Source organism: Trachurus japonicus, chromosome 23 (assembly GCF_045865225.1).
Source record: "Trachurus japonicus isolate A0001 chromosome 23, Traja_1.0".
In the NCBI taxonomy this organism is placed as follows: Eukaryota; Metazoa; Chordata; class Actinopteri; order Carangiformes; family Carangidae; genus Trachurus; species Trachurus japonicus.
This window is the reverse complement of record NC_140929.1, coordinates 15,056,697-15,075,088: the sequence shown is the minus strand read 5'-3', so window position 1 is coordinate 15,075,088 and position 18,392 is coordinate 15,056,697. Positions and strand designations below refer to the sequence as shown.

At 42.1% G+C, this 18,392-nt stretch overlaps 1 protein-coding gene across 2 annotated transcripts; it reads left to right on the top strand.

Moving 5' to 3' along the window:
- Positions 1-1,697: 1,697 nt before the first annotated feature.
- On the top strand, positions 1,698-17,902 carry lrrn3b (leucine rich repeat neuronal 3b). Of its 2 annotated transcripts, none has more exons than XM_085768765.1 (2): positions 1,698-2,213; positions 14,461-17,902. In XM_085768765.1, exon 2 carries the CDS (start codon positions 14,892-14,894, stop codon positions 17,019-17,021), a length of 2,130 nt encoding a protein of 709 aa, XP_085624891.1. In that variant the 5' UTR covers positions 1,698-2,213; positions 14,461-14,891; the 3' UTR covers positions 17,022-17,902. The 2 variants fall into 2 exon arrangements, with proteins under 2 accessions (XP_085624891.1, XP_085624892.1); XM_085768766.1 differs by having other exon boundaries at positions 1,698-2,217; positions 14,465-17,902.
- The last annotated feature ends 490 nt before the right edge of the window (positions 17,903-18,392 follow it).

Genomic DNA, 18,392 nt, shown 5'->3' with positions numbered 1-18,392 from the left:
ATGTGTATAGTGTGTAAGGACAATTACACATATAATATGTACACGTGATATATACATATAATACATATATATGTGTGTGTGTGTGGGAGCAAGATTTTGTGTTGTCAGCTGTGGTTACATATGCAACTTAGACAAATGTGATTGTGGAAAATTGAAACCTCCAGTGTACGAACACTGAGAATAGAGTTCGGGACATCTTAGGTTTAGTGGTTAAACGTTTGAGATGGAAAACATTATAGACTCTGTACAAACAACAGGATCACAGGAGCGCTGCTGGTGTCCCTCAAACCACCGATGCTCTTGCAAAGGGTAACAGATCAAAAGACCCCCTAAAATAAAGGGTTTTTAACTTTTTCAAACCAACCTGAGTGCCTGCACTTTTTTCATTATAGACTCTGTGTTGCTCAAAGAGGCAGAGAGAATACATAGGATAATGCAAATTAGGCACGTTTATGTCTTTAACTTTGGACACATTTTGCCATGGTCATTTTCCTCTCTCCATATAGGCTAACTGAAGATGTGTAGTCAATGCTAAGACAGCCACAGATTAAGCTCACCTATCAAATACACCATGCCTGAACATTGGACATCAGCAATAAAAGCAAAGAGCGTTACGGATTGCTGTCTGTAGCTTTTTTTAAAAATTATTACTGCAAAGAAACAACCACAGGTACACGTTTTCAAATTGCACACATAAAAGACACAATATTGTCTGTTAAGCAGCAAAATCCCATTAGTTATGCTCTGCGGCATGAATATGTAAATCATGCTAAACGCTACATTTTTCCACACACACAAAAAGCGATAGCTGTCTCAACTAATGAGTGATAGTTTGACTTCAGTGAGTCATTTTTCATTCATAAGAAAGTCTTCCTATATATAATTTGCTATTCACAATTACAATTGGAGGTATAATAGGCTATACAGGGTAGCAGGGGAGTAGTTTCACTTTTGATTCCTTCAGTACATTTTTTAAATTGTTAATAATTCAATGCAGAGCTCAGATTTATGATGGATTATTTGGTTGTTGTTGTTTTTTTACAGTGTAGTATTGCTTCTTTTATTTTAGTTGGATACCTCTCCTATCACTGGCCCTGTATCACTTTGAACAGTCCCTGTTTCATGTCTACAGGCCCTAAACGCACATCCAAGTTAAAGTTAAAAACATGCAGGATTAAGCTAGTTATACCAGAATGTAGTATTGGCATGTGTAGCATATGTGTGGTTATGACGTAACAAAGAATTTCTGCAACCCAACTTTCTCAAGAGTCCACTATAGGTAACTTTGCTGAACTTGTCTGTTAGAGATGAGTTTGCGCATTGCAAGGGTTAGTATGGAAAATGTTATGAGTCAAGTCAAACAAGTCAGGCTGAACATCTGGTCAGTGCCCGGACAGATGTTATGCCAAGTCCTGTCCGAGGGGAAATCAAGCCTGAGGAACTCCAAGAACTTTACAGTGCAGATAAACTTGATCCTTCTATTACCTTGAACTGACATTATGGCAATGCCAGTAATGTGCCTTTATTAATGTATTCAAAACTTAACACTTCAATATGATAATGCTGTCTCTGTCATCCACTCCTACACTTGTGTCTTACTTCAAACGCTACTTGAAGAGTCATGACTGGGCCGACTGACTTGTTAATATGGATATTTTTTGCAGCGTGCCTCACCACCAACAGAAGAAGACTTAGATGAGAGCAGGCTTCTGGGATATGACTGACAGCTCCTCTCAGCCAACCAGAACAGGGATGCTGCGAGCACCTCGCCCGCTTCTCTGACGCCATTGGCTGTTCTCTGGAGAGTCATGGTTTGTTCTGATATTAATGACTGCTGAGGAGACGGCGGCGCATCTATGTGGTCCGCCTGACACTTGATCGAGGGGAGAGATGCGCCCTTAACAGCCGCTGTGAAGACGGGAAGGGAAGGGAAGGGAAGGGCACGGGGAACACATGCATCTCCCTCCACTCTGTGGCCAGCCTGCTTTTGGACTTCGCCGTTTTGCGTCGCCCTCCCCTGATGCAGAAGCCGTGTGTTTTGCAGTGGAACAGAGTCCAGAACTGATTCCTCATCAACTGCGTGAATATAAGAAGACCACACATTGTTGACTGGCTCTATGTCGCGCACTGGGGCTCTCTCGTCACTGAAGCGGCGCACTTGATGGGAATATAGACAACACATACTGTTCCGAGGACTATGATGGTTATATCAGGTAAGTTTACTCAGTTTACTCCTCTAATATGTTCCTGTCATTTGATAGAGATCGCACGGTCTGGTCTGCGCAACGCATTTTCCAAGTTGATGAAAAACGCCTGGATTCAGTGATTGGGGGGATGTTTAACCGGACATAGCGACTTGTCTTTGACTTAACAGACCGTTCCGCTGCCCACACACCAGTGTCGCGCGTGCGACGGCAGAAATTAGGGGAAATATTGCAGATTAATAATTGTTGGTGACTGGCCTCGAACCCTCACTTGACGTGGAGACGCGCTTTTGCGCAACTATGCAGGATGCGCCTCACAGAGAGATCGGATTCACAAAGGACTCTGTTCAGGGCAAAAAGGCAAATTACAAAAAAAAAAAAAAAAACGGACGCGCGCGCCCTGTGTGTCTATGTGTAGGTAAATGTGTATGTGTGTTTAGATGTGTGTGTGTGTGTGTAGGTAAATGTGTATGTGTGTTTAGATGGAGTGATAGACTGGCAGTTTCATGTACCCTGGTCCTGCTTAGTGAGCGCACACCACACACGTCTCGAAGAAATCACAGAATCACAGAATACCCCCCCCCCTCTCTCTCTCTTCCTCTCCCTCTCCTCTCTGTCAACCTTCCTGTTGCAAACAGAGAAGTCGTTACCTAGACATGCCAGCGAACTACGTTACACACCCTCCGGCTTTGTTTCTTTTTCTCTTTTCTTAAAAAAAAAAAAAAAAAAACACACGACACCATCACACAATCCCCCAAAGGTGAACAGAGGGGGTGTTTTTTTTCTTCTTTCTTTCATCGCCACATCGGCACGCTCCATCCAGGGCTTTTGCGTAATTAACAAATCCGCCGAGAGTCATCTTCGAGCGCTTTCGCCATCACCACTTCACCTGCTTGTGCCCGTACACCCACACACACAGACAGAGAGAGAGGGGGGGAGAGAGGGAGAGGGAGAGGGAAGGTATTCACTAATCCCATAACTGCAGTGGGGCGTCTCTCTCCCCACTCTTTCTCTCCCTCACCCCCTCCCATTTTATCTCTCACACCCTCTCCCCTCTGTCCAAAATGTATGTCATCCAGCAGGTGTATCACTCATGAATATTTCAAAGGCAGATAAACAGATAATGGCTGATAATGACAAATGTGATTTTCACCAAGGGGGCTATTCAGTCTGACTGGTGTAATCTTCTGTGCAGACATATCAGTGTAGTGTACTGTATGCATGCATGAGTGTGAGAGTGTGTGTGTGTGTGTGTGTGTCCATGTCCGCTTGCTTATTTCCTGTGATGGATACAATAGATTTTGGCCTCCACGGCGCAAATGACTCACCCAAGGCAGCTGCTCAATATGAAACACAGTCAAATGCCACATGAGAGCCATCATGCCCTCACATTAGACACTGTGCCACGCTGGGAAAACCTCAGCCTCCACGCTTTGTATTGTTCCCACTTTGACTCGACCAAGGCCGTTTATATCCTAGTGTATTCAGCCACAAGCCTCTCAGAAGTGATCCTGCAGCTGAGACTCCATGTCGTGTAAAAAATACAGTCCCAGATAGTCTGTGAAGCTCTAACACAAGTATATGCTTGCATCATAACAGCGCAGCCACGTTGTAGTTTATCCCCAGCGGTGATAAGAACAATAAAGCAAAGGAGTAATGGGTTTCTTCATTAATTTGGGCACATTTGTTCAAAACAAATCAATATTACATGTCCACAACAAGTCATACGCTTAAAGTGAGTGGCTTTGCGAATTGCCTATTGATCTGTGTGTGAAACGGTGAGAAGTAGGTGTGGGGGGGTTGGAAGTGGTATTGTGCCTGCAGTGGCCTCGTGGAGGCTCAGAGAGAATGATAGGCAGCACACTGTGGGTGTTCCATATTAATTCTTTTATAGGCAGAGTACGACAGGTTCCTGTGAGGTGAGAGGATGCACGGGTGCCAAATGCTGCTAATGGTTCAAAGTGGTGTTCAGGAAGCTTACAATTGCACCATCAAAATCAAATTAATCTCAAGATTTTTTTTCCCCTCCCATAATGTTGGTAACAAGATGCCCAAGGATCTATCAGGGCTCCTGAGTGAAATGCATGTAAACATATTCACAAGACGGCTGCAGGGGATCAGCCTGTGCAGCCAAGCATAGGCTCTCTGATAGCATCCTGCTCCCAAACAAACACAGGCACCCATTAAAATGGAATAAGCACAGACAGAGGGCAAAAGGAGCAGGGGGAAAGTGAGTGGTGTGCTTGTTTGTTTTTAGATCTAGTGCATGGACTGTAGCATCCCCAAATTACATGAGAAGAGACAAAGAAAGACAGGAACACTGAGGATCAAAACGTGGTTTGATGGCAGCATCCATGACACTTTGGTGTTTTTCATTTCATATCAAATGTCAAAATGGGATGTGACACTTCCTTTGTATCGAGTGACATTTGCTTTTACATTCCTGCTTTTGGCGTTTAGCTAGCACACACCTCTGAGGTGGGTGGATAAAGTGGTTGGTGTGCCAGGTCACCACTTGAACAAAAAGGTTTATTGAAAGTGATGATGTGTAATGAAGGATAAATGTCAGGTATTTAGAAAAAAAAGAATAAAAACAAATACTGATGCTCACAGAAAAAAAAGAATCAAAGCTATTAATTGGTGATTAGTCTGCTATTCTGCAGATTCCTATCAGAGATGGACATGATAGGGACATATGTCCATATTGCAATTTCAAACATGAGCAGAGAAGAAGGAGAGGACATCTGAGGGCTACTGCTGTGCCGCCCATCTGTTCTACATTCAGGCTGATACATATAGGCCTTCAGTGCGCTAATGAAAAAGCTGGGTGAATGAGTGATGCTCTATCAGGAGACCAAACCAAGTGTTCACACACTAATTAAAGCTGCAGCGACTGATGCATTGTACAAACACAGGCATGTACGCATGGCTGTACACATGAATGGAGGTATGCACTGAACTTATTGCACTTTTAAGGCAATCATTGCAGCCGTATCAGCCAGTCATTGTACTGCAAAGCCTCCGGGAAGATACGCAGCCATTGTGCCATTTGAAAACACTATATCTTTCATCTGCTTAAGCTGAGGAAGAGTAGCAGAGAATGAAAAGAGAAAGAGAAAGCCCATATCAAACCCCATGAAATCATAATAAAGAGGTCCAAGCCAGCGATAAATGCATTTCAGTGGCATATAATGATTGATTCCGTCTGCCGTAGGAGCTTATTCCCTGCAGGCTTGTGGCCCCTTGACCAGCCATATATTATTCATATAAATATAGATAGCTGCGCATCTTAGAGGCAGCACACATGCCACATTTGCACCTGCAGATTCAATTTGGCTCTGACTTTGAGGGATATGCCTCTGGCTCCATTCCCTCTGCCTGTCCCCCCCTCCACCACCACCACCTCTCACACCTCCCTCTTTCATTCTGGCTAGCAGCTATACATGGAACATTATGCAGATTTTTGTCAAGAGTGAGTGCGATTATGTTGGGGGAGAAATGAGTGTTGGAATGTTCGCTACGCCTTTGACCTTATCAGCAGCAGCCTTAAGCTGGATACCTTGGCTTAATTTTAATAGATGCAGCACTATGCGAATTAGACAAGGGGACCTAGCTGTGCTCTTTCACTGTGTGGTGCGTTATGCATGCATTATGCGAATGAGCGGGTGCATGTTTGTTTTGTTTTTTTCACATTCTCGGCGAGGAGACTGTTTGCTAAATTATGTGTGCAGGGCTTGTGTCTGCAAAATGCATGGATCTTTCAGTGTGTTTGCATGTTGTTCCTGTCTGCTCCGTGCGTGCAGGCGCGCAGGTGGGCGTGCTATAGCGTTCGATACTGCAGCATGTGTGTTCTCCCTCACTCAACCCAAGGGTAAGTCTTGTCTAGAAAAGAGCTGAAAAACCAGAGTTGAGGGTCCTGTGGTTAATTTGGAACATTGATTTTACATTAACAGTCGACTCGCCACTGATTCATGGCCATACAAGTGCAGATGTAAGGGGGAAAGGTTTACATCCGCTCCCACGCGCACACGCACATACATACGGGAAGCTTCATTATGCATACACACCACATGGAAGGATCCCTTTAATGGACTCTTCCTTACCTCGGAGAAATTATAATAGCAAATCAATGAGGTGAAGGGCAAAGGGAGGGACAGTAAAGCCTTCCAGAGGCGCCCACCCACCGAGGGGCTTACCCAGAATGTCTGACGGAAGTGGCTCATTTGTGACACGGCTTTGCTGCATGTCCACTAAGTACCAGTGTCAACTGGAAATGTTTCAGAGGACTCAGTGTCTGCCCTTGTTTTCACACTAAAAGTTACAATTTGCTGTGAGAAAAATCCTCTACAGAAATCTAAGCAACACAAAAACTAGATTTCTGCTTTGTGGCAGCTCTTTTCAAACAAAATGTCAACAAAATGTCAAAATCAAATTGATTTTAATGGTTTACTTGTATTCAAAAAATAGAAACATTTTAAAAATCACCAAATTACATGTTTGTTGCCTTTAATTTTGCAAAGTGACAGCTGATAAAGTATGTTATGCACAGACCTAAGGTTCACTATTATTGTAATGTGAAATGTGATTTAAAAAAAATATGTGAGCTGTAAATGCAAATTAATTTACAGTTTACATGCACAGGTGGTGTCAGAGGCACAAACTGGTGTGGCAGAAAATACGTAGACCTGGCATATAAACATGGAGGAGTGGGAAATAGAGCAGCACCTGAAGAGCAACAGAGGTTCACTGCTCATGTGTCTGATGGACTTTGACACACTAGGTGGAGAATGATGAACTGGTACTGTAGGTGCAAACAGACCCCAATGCAACCACATCCGGTGGGGGATGAGAGGTTACTAAAAACTTAGGCAATGGTAGCTAGAACATAAAAGGCTTTTTAAACGGACGGTCGGGCAGGATAGATGGACAGATGTGGCATAGCAGGGGTGACAAGTATTGAGAAGGCAATTAGGCCGACAGAAGATGAGCGATGCACAGAAAGAAAGACAGGAACCTGAATATGCAGGAAGGCAAAACGAAATGCTCGCTCGCTCTCTCTCTCTATAGCCCTTTGGCTCGCAATGCTATTAGCGAACATAAGGAGAAATGTTCGCCATAAGGGTTTGAAGAGCAGAGAGAAATGTGAGAAAGCAGTATGAAAAGGACAAGGTTTATAAAAAGAGATGTGGGAGTTGCAATATCATGAGAAAAAGCGAATGAGAGAACGGACACTGAGGAAAAAGAAGGAGCCATAGATTTGGAAGAGGGGGAAGAAGAAGAAGAAAGGCTTGTGAGGCTTATTACCAGTGGATCAAAATTCCCACTGAACCATTTCTACAATACACAGGCTATTCTCCTGAAAGAGGAGGCAATCTGGCTGCGCCCTACTTTCCACTTATGTCTGACCTTTATGTCTTCCACCCAGTTTTACCACAGTGAGTGTAAAGTCTACCTCTCAGCAAATGCAATACTGCCTTGTTACCTCTTAAACTGTGCAGGCCTCATAATCATCCCCCCAAGGGCCAATATGTTCCCCACGAAACCTACATCAAAACTTATTCCACAGCTCAGATCTCACAAAATTTCCCCCACATGGCCACCACAACTTGTGCAGAGCGCGTGTTTGGTACAGTATGATAAATTGTTTTATTTAAAGGGACAACGAGGAGTTTTGGAAAGCGAAGTGTTTTCACACTACATTTCCCATGAGCCTCTGCGTACACTGTGAAATTCTTGGACCGGCGCAAGACGGACAAAATCGAAGACATTTGCCAAGAATGTTTTCATTTATTAAGAATGAAAGTCGGAGGCTGGAAGACGATCAGATACCATCGTAGTTCCGACCATAAACGGCGAAACGGGAAATGCTGGGCGAGCTGACTACTAATAATAATAACAAAATAATGATAAAGACAAAATGATATATTTATCGAAAATGGACCCATTAACAAGTGTGGGTAACGCAGATTCATCCACATTAATATGAGACTTTTTTATATATATACATATATATATTAAAAAAACTCCTAATTTTCCATTTAAACATGAACTTTGGGGTCAACCTGAAGCCACACGGGGCGTGGATGAGTACCCAACCTGCAACAAAGTAATCATCTCTAGGTCCCTGCTCTGCAAAACCCCATTCAAGCCCCTGTGAAGTGAGGGGGAGGATTTATAACTCATTTCTAAACAGCATAAAATAAACAGTTCTGCTTGGCCGTTTGGATGCCCGGACGATTTCAGTCAGGGCTGCCTGAATTAGCGGCGCAGAGCCACAAGGAGCAACGCTTTGTGCCTCTACTGTGCACACTCATTAATTTAAAGTGGTCATATCTCACTGGTCTCTAATCAAACTGCATTTGTGCCATTACTGTCTGCAACAGCCACAGTGTTAGTATAATGGAGGAGGCCCGGTGGGAAGGAAGTGTGAGGTGTTGCCAAGATGCTGAATGGAAAAAGCTTTTCACCTTGACAGTGGGTGAAACTCCTAAATGTAGCAGTCGTGTCCCAATTCAGGTAGATCATGATTAGTGTGACACCTTTTTCCAAAAACCAAATTATCTTCCAATAGTGTATTTTGGGAGGTCATGTCATGAAATCCACTCAATAAATGAAGTATGTGGCTATGTCAAATTAAAAATGTAAAAACGTGAATGTGCAGATTTTAATGAGGAGATATTCCAAGGCATCCTACAGTTAAATGTCACACTAATTAAGAGTGAAATCTGTGACTAAATAGAAATGGAGACATACCAGTTTATAATGGTGATGCAATGACACTGTCATTTCCCAACAGCTTCTTAGTTGGAGTAAGTCTATAAATACACAAATGTAGTTATTCCAACTGTTAATGGTGATGCAAAGACACTATCATAATTTCATAACAAATCTAGTTTGGATATGCACATGAAAATCTATATGACATTGGTCCAGGGCACAGATTTTTTTTAAGCAGTAATAATGAACATTTCTAAATGTAATTGATCAAATTATAATGGCAAACCTATAGATAATCAAAAATCCTTAAAACCTTAAGAAAATCAGTATCAGTCAGGCTTTAATAATAAAAATCTCAATCTGTAGCTCTTCTCAGCTCCATGAAGCTTTCATCTCATAGTGTCATTTTCAGCCTTAGAAGGCAGATGTTCCCATTCAAAAAGCTCTGACAAAACACTGTAGCTACAGTCTGCCTGGTATTACAGAGCAGACAGACAGAGAACATGGTGGAGCATTGTGCAGCTTAAGAGCCAGGGATTTCCTTCAGTAGTTAATGGAAACCAAAGCAGGGCTAAAAGAGAGTTTATGTTGGACCGACTGTCTTTGGGTGGACAGAGACTCAACTCCAAATAAATAAATCCATCATGTTTATTCTTATCTTCCTGTATCTGTAAATGTGATATTTTAGGCTCTTCTATTTTAGCTCTTCATGTGAGTATGAGATGTCACTGTTGTGTTTACAGGTTGTATCAATGGGCCTCAAAAAAAGAAAGAACATATACATATATATATATATATATATATATATATATATATATATATAATTACAAGAGGTTAAGCCTGTGTTGGTAAATAAACTCAGCTGTATTTCACACAGTTAAGGCAGAAACCGGCCAGATAAAAGGAGCCTGTTTGCTAGTAATGTCCTGAATCCTGAATTAACACTGGCAAAATTGAAAAGCCCATGGGCTAGAGTCTGTCAGACTGCTACTGTAATGGAGGTGCTTTGGAGATTGTTGCTTGAATGAGCCCCCCTCCCACCCCCTCACCCACCTTCGTTCCCGTCCACCTGGGAGCTCGTGTTAGCTCCATGAGTGAACACCTTAGACTGACCTATAAAAGGCCTCCGCTGGCTCCCTGAGCAAATGTCAAAGCTCAGGCTTAATGTGTTATTGCAGGTAGACATTAGGTTACAGGAGATCACATTTCAGGCCCTATAGGTTACATTACCAGTTGTTGATTATGTATTGCCCCAGTCAAGATTCCCCACACATTATTCCAGGTGCAGATTACAAACATCCATCTTTGAATTGAATTTGCCCCGGCCTTATTTAACTACTTTTCTGTTTTTGTCCTACAGTTTCGCAGCCACTTAATCCCAAACACACATCTTCTCCTGCTTGAAGTCCTTGTTTTCTCCCAATCTTTGCGGGGTGTTTGGCTAATTCTTCTCCTTTACGGTCTTTCTACGGTTAGTATTTCCTGCAATGACAGCATTCTCAGGGTCACCACAGGTTAATACTATACTACTGATACTATAACAAGTTCTTCCTCTGGCAAGTCATTTTGTCCTCCAGATCTCTTCTTTCCCTTCTCCCTCCTCTTTCGCTCCACCTCAATTACCAGCAACTGAACAACGGATTGTGGGAAATTAATTCTACGTAGGAGCTGTGTGTGTGTGTGTGTGTGTGTGTGCGCGCGCTGGGTAGCTCTTTCTAATAGGTTAGTACAAGTGGTGTGTGCACTACATAGTTACTGCAGTCACGGTGCAAGGCCTCCAGAATATAGACTGCCTCTTCACTAGGCTTCACATAATTCAAACATACAATACCAATTTACCTGTTCAACTGCCTGTAGCTTATCAGTACAGTTCACTTAAAATGATATACTTTTTTTGGGGGGGAAGTATACTGTAGTATTCAAGCTTTTGAAGTATTTAAAAATTGTATTTAGCTGTATCATCTCCAGCCAAACAAGCTGTCACTACACTATAGAGGCTGCGTTGCTGAGCTTTTCAGTTTTGCTGATGTCTTAACACACCTTGATTAAGTATAGTAAACTACAAGGATGTTCTGCTTGTCATTTACGTACATTGGCCTAAACTGAAAGAATGCATTAAATAGAACATATTTGAGGTGTACGACAGTCTGTCTTGCCTCAATTGTATTTATTCTAAAGTGTTTTATTATGTAACCAAGTCATTGAGTCAACACTATTCCGCTCAGGTGGCAAGCACGCCTGAAGACTCGGTACATTTGCCACATCAGACACATTGCCACACAAGATGTCACCTCTTATTCAGTCTGTTTCTTCACACAAGTGACTATTAATGTTTTCTTTCAACAGCCCTTCACTGGGACCTGAGTGGAAATTCTGGAGACTGCAAATTAAACCAGGTTTACACGGACCTGTCTAGAAAGTTAATGCGTTAACGTCGATGTAAAATGTTTAATCTGGTTTTGCTCCCAGATTGATTTGTGGCATTGAAAACATTCATAATAATAATTTTAGGACAAATTCCAATTTTAAATGGTTCACATAACTCTCCATTAACACTAGAGCTACTGTTTAAGTATATTAGATTTCAAGAGAGACTAGTATGCTTCTTCCAGCCCCTTAAATGGTAATACTTCCTGGTGTTCGCAGTCTTCTGTAATAGTTAATAGATAACGTCTGTGTTATTTTTAGTCAGCTCAGTGTCTAGGAAATTGTGATAAGCATTTCTTTCATTTATATACTGCACATATCAAGTTATACAGATTTATGATTAATACATAACAAGAAAATAATCAGAAGATTAACTGATCAGGAAAATAAGCATTAGAAACAGCTGTAATACAGTACTTTACATCCACTCCAAATATTGGCAGACACTGTTAATTTGCTGTCAAAATGTATGTTTGATGGAAATAACTACTGGCCGCAGCCAATCTACGATCTTAATTTTTAAGAACCATGAGCTGGATTATTAACAGAATGTTATCCTCATTAATTAGCAGGGAAATATGTTGCGCTTGCTGGCCACACCACATTGCCAATTGTCTGGTAATGCCTTGCTAATCCATTCCTAGATTTTCATCGATGTGGGACACATTAAACTAAAATATTTTTTGTCAGTCTGTCTCATCAAGCCTGTCTTAGGATCTGTGACGTTCTCCCCATATCCATCATCAAGCCTTGCAAAAAAAATCAATGAAGTAATACCTGATTTAATGTGTTGCGACAGCATTTCTTATTCCACACCACAACACTGCCAATTCACACACTTTGCTTTGCAGGGCTGCAAAGTCTCAAACTGAAAATATTGATCCTGAAAATAGAAGTCCAAATATATCCCCACTGACACAATTAACATCAGGGTTAAAACAAATAACAGCACTCCTTGTTAGAGCTTCCTGCAGTGATTGCATAATAAAGCTATGCAATAACAGTTAACCTGACCACATTAGACTGCTTGTAATAGTGATTAGTAAGGAAAGCCATGGCGAAGAGAGACGAGACCCAAATGCTGAGGGTTAAATTACAGAATCTGGCCTGTGTTTCCAGGGCACGGATCAACTACATAGCCCACAATGAAGAGCCAGTGCTGAGGGAGAGAAGCTAAACCCTGTTTATCAGAATGCTCTGGGTGTTGCAGCTTATTAAAGTGCCAGGTGCTTCTGAAAAATAATACCACTCTCTTTCTTTCTCTCTCATTCTCCTTCCACTAGCTCCATGCCTGCACCCCCCTCCTCCCCCCCTAGAAACCAGACTCCAGCCCATACTGGAGCAGAGGTTGAAGAATGAACCACTGGCTTGACTTCGCCAGTGGGGCAAAATTCAGCGTTTCTGCTGCCTTCAGAAGTTTTTTTTTTTTTACTTATTTATTTATTTCATTTTATTTTTTTCCCCCTCATGTCCCCTGTGGCCACTGAGGTGGAAACAGTGAGAGTGATGAAATTAAACCATTTCTTTCTTTCCTTGTTCTCACTTTGCAGGCGCCATCACACATCTCCTTTTGATTCTTTCCATTTCATCCCTTGTCTCTCTTGACTTTTCATATGATGTGCTGCGTGCTCTTATACGCTCAAAATATCTCAAGCACCATCAACCCTATCCGTTCAGTAAGAGGTAGTTACATATATTGTGCACTTCAACTGTGACTGTGGAGATTCTGCCAAAGGACATAGAGGAAATAGAGGATACTAATACTGCAGCGTGATGCTAAAAGAGACACTGCATTTAAAAAAAAGATTTCACACAGTGACATTTGTTACAAGAACAGTTACTGAAATAACTGTATCACCATCTGCCTCTCTATAAATGGTTGATAAAAGGTAAAATCTGGTCACTTAGTGAAATTCATCTTTCAGGCGTTAGGATTTGCTGTTAAATGTGCCCAGTTTAAAAAAAGAGCTAATAATAACAGCAATGAAATGTAACTAACGATTCCCCAAATCGCACTAGTTCCTGGCGCTCAATAAGTATCACATGTATCTTTCTGCAAGTATAGTATTATTCCATTTTTACCCAAATTGTGTAAATGTAATGTAATATTAATTCTAGTCTAATCCCATTTATTTGATTTAATTCTGAGTAGTATTTTTCTGTTTTAAAATACTTCACATATTGGCCACAGTAGAATAAACAAGCCAGTGACTTGTCCACTGCACTCCCCATTCTCACAAATGTTAGTGACATTTCAGACACAGCTATGGTGTCATTTTGATGATGACTTTGCCATTTAGAAAAAACCTAGGTTCAATTTGTGGTGATCTCTTTCTTCTCTCAGAGACCATAGAATTATAATTATGCATTTTTCCACCCTTTACGCCTATGTAAGTGTGTGTGTGTGCGTGTGTGTGTGTGTGTGTGTGTATGTGTGTGTGTGTGCTCCTGCATGTGTAGGCTATACACTTTTACAGAGCTGTTAGTGATGTGCGGCCACTGACGAACCGCAAGGCCTGCATTTGCCAAAAGTGTAAAATCCTATTAGTATGCAGATTTGTTGATTGCAGAAAGATTAATTATGTCAACACATTAATACATTCTGATGGTTGTTGCATCTTGTAATAAACAGGTGCGCGCTGCATCTGGGTCGATTGCTTAGTTTATATATACAGCCCAACTCACAGTGGTGTGTGTCATCGGCTGCCCGTTTACTCGTTGCCATAGTGACTGACATATTCCAATGTCTTTAAGCAGCTTGTCCTAAAGGCTAATGCTTAAGCCCTACAATGTCTGCCATTTAAGAATCTTAATAAAGCTTTCTCTTTAACCAATAATAGACTAACACTGCTCACGTCAGGATTGAATGCCATATTGCAGGGGTACATGCGGTATGTCCCCTGAATGAAGTCTAGAAGGTCAAGCAGATATAAATCCATGGTTGTGTGTCTCGAATGGAGCGTGTATAAATGTCAACACGCATCAGTGTGCCTATAACAAATGTCAATATGACCAAATCCCTCTCTTTCTACGTTTCCTGACCACTTCTATTATCATGTAATACTCACACCACTTCTCTCTGTCCTGTTTCTTTTTTTTTTTTTTTACACAGGAAGGAATGGACTGGGCAGTGGACTCTGGAAGCTAGTGACAACAATCAATGAGGACATCCATCTTTAAAGAGAGAACAGAGTCTTCATGGATACCTATAAATGTGCTCAATATAAGTCCTTAGAGATATAATATCCGTCGATCCTTTTTTCTTTTCTCCACCGCCCACCTTCTCGGGTTTGCAGCTCCGGCCCTGAACCCTGACACCAACAGGCAACATTGAGTGATTGGTCATTACGTCCAAGGGCGTCTACACAGAAAGACAAAAAAATCCCTCGGGAGCCCCACTGCAGCTGGTGGTGGTGGTGGTGGCAGGGGCAGTGAGTCAATCGCCTCAGCTGCTGTAGCAAATGATTCATTATTTGTGAAGTTAACAGCTCAGACCACTTAATCTACAAGGACCAATTTCTTACTGGAGGGAATCGGTCCAATATGAAGGACGTGTCATTCGTGGATCGCCTCTTTGTCGGCTTGGCCATGGCCTCTTTTGTTGTGGCCACTGAGGAGAGGCCTGACTGCCCGAAGCTCTGTGTATGTGAGATTAGACCCTGGTTTTCTCCCAGTTCTGTGTACATGGAGGCGCAGACAGTTGACTGTAATGACTTGGGACTCTTCAGCCTGCCGGAAAATTTACCAGTGGGCACGCAAGTACTATTACTGCAAACAAACAATGTTGCCAAGATTGACAAACCCTTGGATTACCTGGCCAACATCACAGAGATTGATTTATCACAGAACAACTTATCCTCCATCGGTGACGTCCATCTGGGGAACCTTCCACAGTTGCTGTCTCTTCATATGGAGGAAAATTGGATACGAGAGTTGCCCGAGAGATGTCTGGCAGAGGTTGCCAACCTGCAGGAGCTCTACATGAATCACAACCTCATCTCCTCCATTTCTCCCTTGGCTTTCCAGGGTCTCAGCAACCTTGTGCGGCTCCACCTCAATTCTAACAAGCTGAAAGCCATCAAAAGAGAGTGGTTCGAACCCATGCCAAATCTGGAGATCCTGATGATCGGTGAGAATCCAGTTCTTTCTATTGATGATATGAACTTCAGACCTCTGAGTAACCTCCGCAGTCTTGTACTTACCAGAATGAATTTGTCTCAGCTTCCTGATGAGGCACTTGCTGGTCTTGATAACTTAGAGAGCATCTCATTCTATGATAATATTTTCCCTGAGGTGCCTCATTCGGCCCTGAAAAATGTAAAAAACCTAAAGTTTTTGGATCTAAATAAAAATCCAATTGCAAGAATACAGAGAGGGGATTTTGTGGATATGCTCCATCTGAAAGAACTGGGGATTAATAGCATGCCAGAGCTAGTTTCAATCGACAGCTTTGCTCTCAATAACCTCCCTGAGTTGACCAAAATAGAAGCCACCAACAATCCTAAACTCTCCTACATCCATCCTAATGCTTTCTACAAACTCCCGAGGCTAGAAACCCTGATGCTAAATGGCAATGCGCTCAGTGCCCTCCACAGGATTACTGTTGAGTCCCTCCCAAATCTTAGAGAAGTTAGTATGCACAGCAACCCTATCCGCTGTGACTGTGTAGTCCGCTGGATGAACATGAACAAGACCAACATTCGCTTCATGGAGCCTGATTCACTCTACTGTGTGGAGCCTCCAGAGTATGAGGGGCAGCATGTTCGACAGGTACACTTCAGGGAGATGATGGAGATTTGTCTGCCACTCATCTCTCCCGAAAGCATGCCAGGGCATATTAAAGCACAGAATGGGAGCTCAGTGTCACTCCATTGTCGGGCCTTTGCTGAACCGGAACCGGACATCTATTGGATCACTCCATCTGGTACCAGAATCCTGCCAAACACAGTATCTGACAAGTTCTACATGCATCCAGAGGGAACCTTTGACATCTATGACATAACAGAAAATGAAGCCGGTCTTTACACTTGTGTTGCTCATAATCTGGTGGGAGCTGATCTTAAGTCTGTTTCAGTAGAAGTGAATGGATATTTTCCCCAACCTGCTAATGGGTCTCTGGCTGTTGCAGTCAAATCAGTGGAGGCAAATTCCATCCTGGTTTCCTGGAAAGCTGGCCCAGGCACCCTGGCTCCCAACATTAAATGGTACACCGTCTCAGATGTCAACCATCCCACCACAGCATTCACCACAAGGGTTCCTTCTGACATCCAGGTCTACAACCTCACCCATCTCAGCCCTGCCACTCACTACAAAGTATGTGTGGATGTGCGCAACATCCACTACAGCCATGACACCAAATGTGTCAATGTCACCACTAAGGGATTAGAGCTGGCAGTCAAGGACACCGAGAAATGGGACGCAGCAGTAATCACTATCTTTGGTGTGCTTTTGGCTGTGATTTCAGTGGCCTGCCTGCTTATTTATGTGTCTCTGAGGAACCACCACCTTTATGGGGATATAAGGAAATGCGACTCCAAAGCTTCACTGACACCAGTGGAAGCTACTGGTATGCACACTCCTTTCTTTACAAAGCTGTGGGTTTCGGGTAAGGGACTACCAAGTGGAGTGCAAGTGAAAGCCACAGTCATAAATGTATCTGACAATGCCTTTTAAGAAGCGCAGCTTTGTGGAACACCACACACCAACTACACTGAATGGACAAGGCCATGGGCAGGGGTGGAGGAATCTGTAATACTGTTTTCAAAAGGCATACCTATTGCTGGTCCCTGGCTCAGATACACTGGCAAAACTATTACTGGACTGGGATGGAACTGTTAAAAATAGACTACATGCTCTCCCAGTTTCAACCCTAGCTGAAGTGGTGGCTTTGTAACCGTTACATCAAACCAAGCTAACATCAACAGGAAGGGGCATTTACTGCAAAAAGATATATTTCAGTACCATTCATAGAGAAATGCAGGCAGGTGAGAAGCAAGTGAAGATGATGACGATGATGAAAAATTATGATGATGGTGATGATGATGATGATGGTCAACTATCTTGTACTTGACTGTTAAATGTGTTCAGAGTTGTGGAACTGTCTGTGTGGTCCCAAGCAATACCGTCTGTGCTTTGTCAAACATCCATAGACGAGTTAGAGAAACAGTTATAACACCTGTCTATTATGGGAAGGGAGATTTAGTAGAGTAGACAAATAACAGTGACTATGGTGTAAGCCTTTTGATGAAATATACCCCCTCCCCTTTTCTATTTAAAATGGATTCTTGATTTTTCATGGAAATACTGTTAGATATTCTATTATGTTGATGTAATGACAAATCCTCTGTATCTGAACGGTTTAAATGGGTTTTAAATTAAGGCAAGGAGCAGACTACTTTTGATTACAATGTCACATTAAGCTTAATGAAATTCAGCTACAAAATGGGCATCTAGAGAGGACATTTTCCAAATGGCTGTTTATGCTGTGTAGTTCTCATTGCAATGGTGACTGGGAAAATGTGTCAGACTAAGAGAGATATAACAGGTTGACAAAACACTGAGGTAAATGATGCATTATTGCCTCTAGAAGCAGTCTGTTATGCCCTGGTAAGTGCCTACAACAAGAACTACGTGAGGTAAACAGAGAGGAAACTGAAGAAACACGTTAGCCACAGCAAAACATGGCCATGTCATCATTGCAAAACCACAAGCTATTCTCCAGTAATTTTAGTGGAAATACTTTCTCAGTATTTTTAGCATACATATTTTAAGAGAACATTTCGTTGTTGCTTTGGGTGTAAAGTTAAAAAGCCATTTTTATATTAACTGTATTATATGTGATCAATGGGCACAACAGACTAATTAAGAAAAGTGCTAAGAAAAAAATAAATGTCATTGTTTCTTTTACAAACATTTGCCTACCTTCTCTCTTTTGCTTTCTTCTCATATTAGTCATAACACATCTGGTTTATATTTGTTTTTGTCATCATTCAGCCATGGGTTAAGTGAAGTGTCTAATGTCTAATCTGTGACATTTCAACTGCA

Bases quoted from the DNA above. Each gene is read 5' to 3' on its own strand.
- lrrn3b (XM_085768765.1), top strand. From the start codon at position 14,892: ATGAAGGACGTGTCATTCGTGGATCGCCTCTTTGTCGGCTTGGCCATG.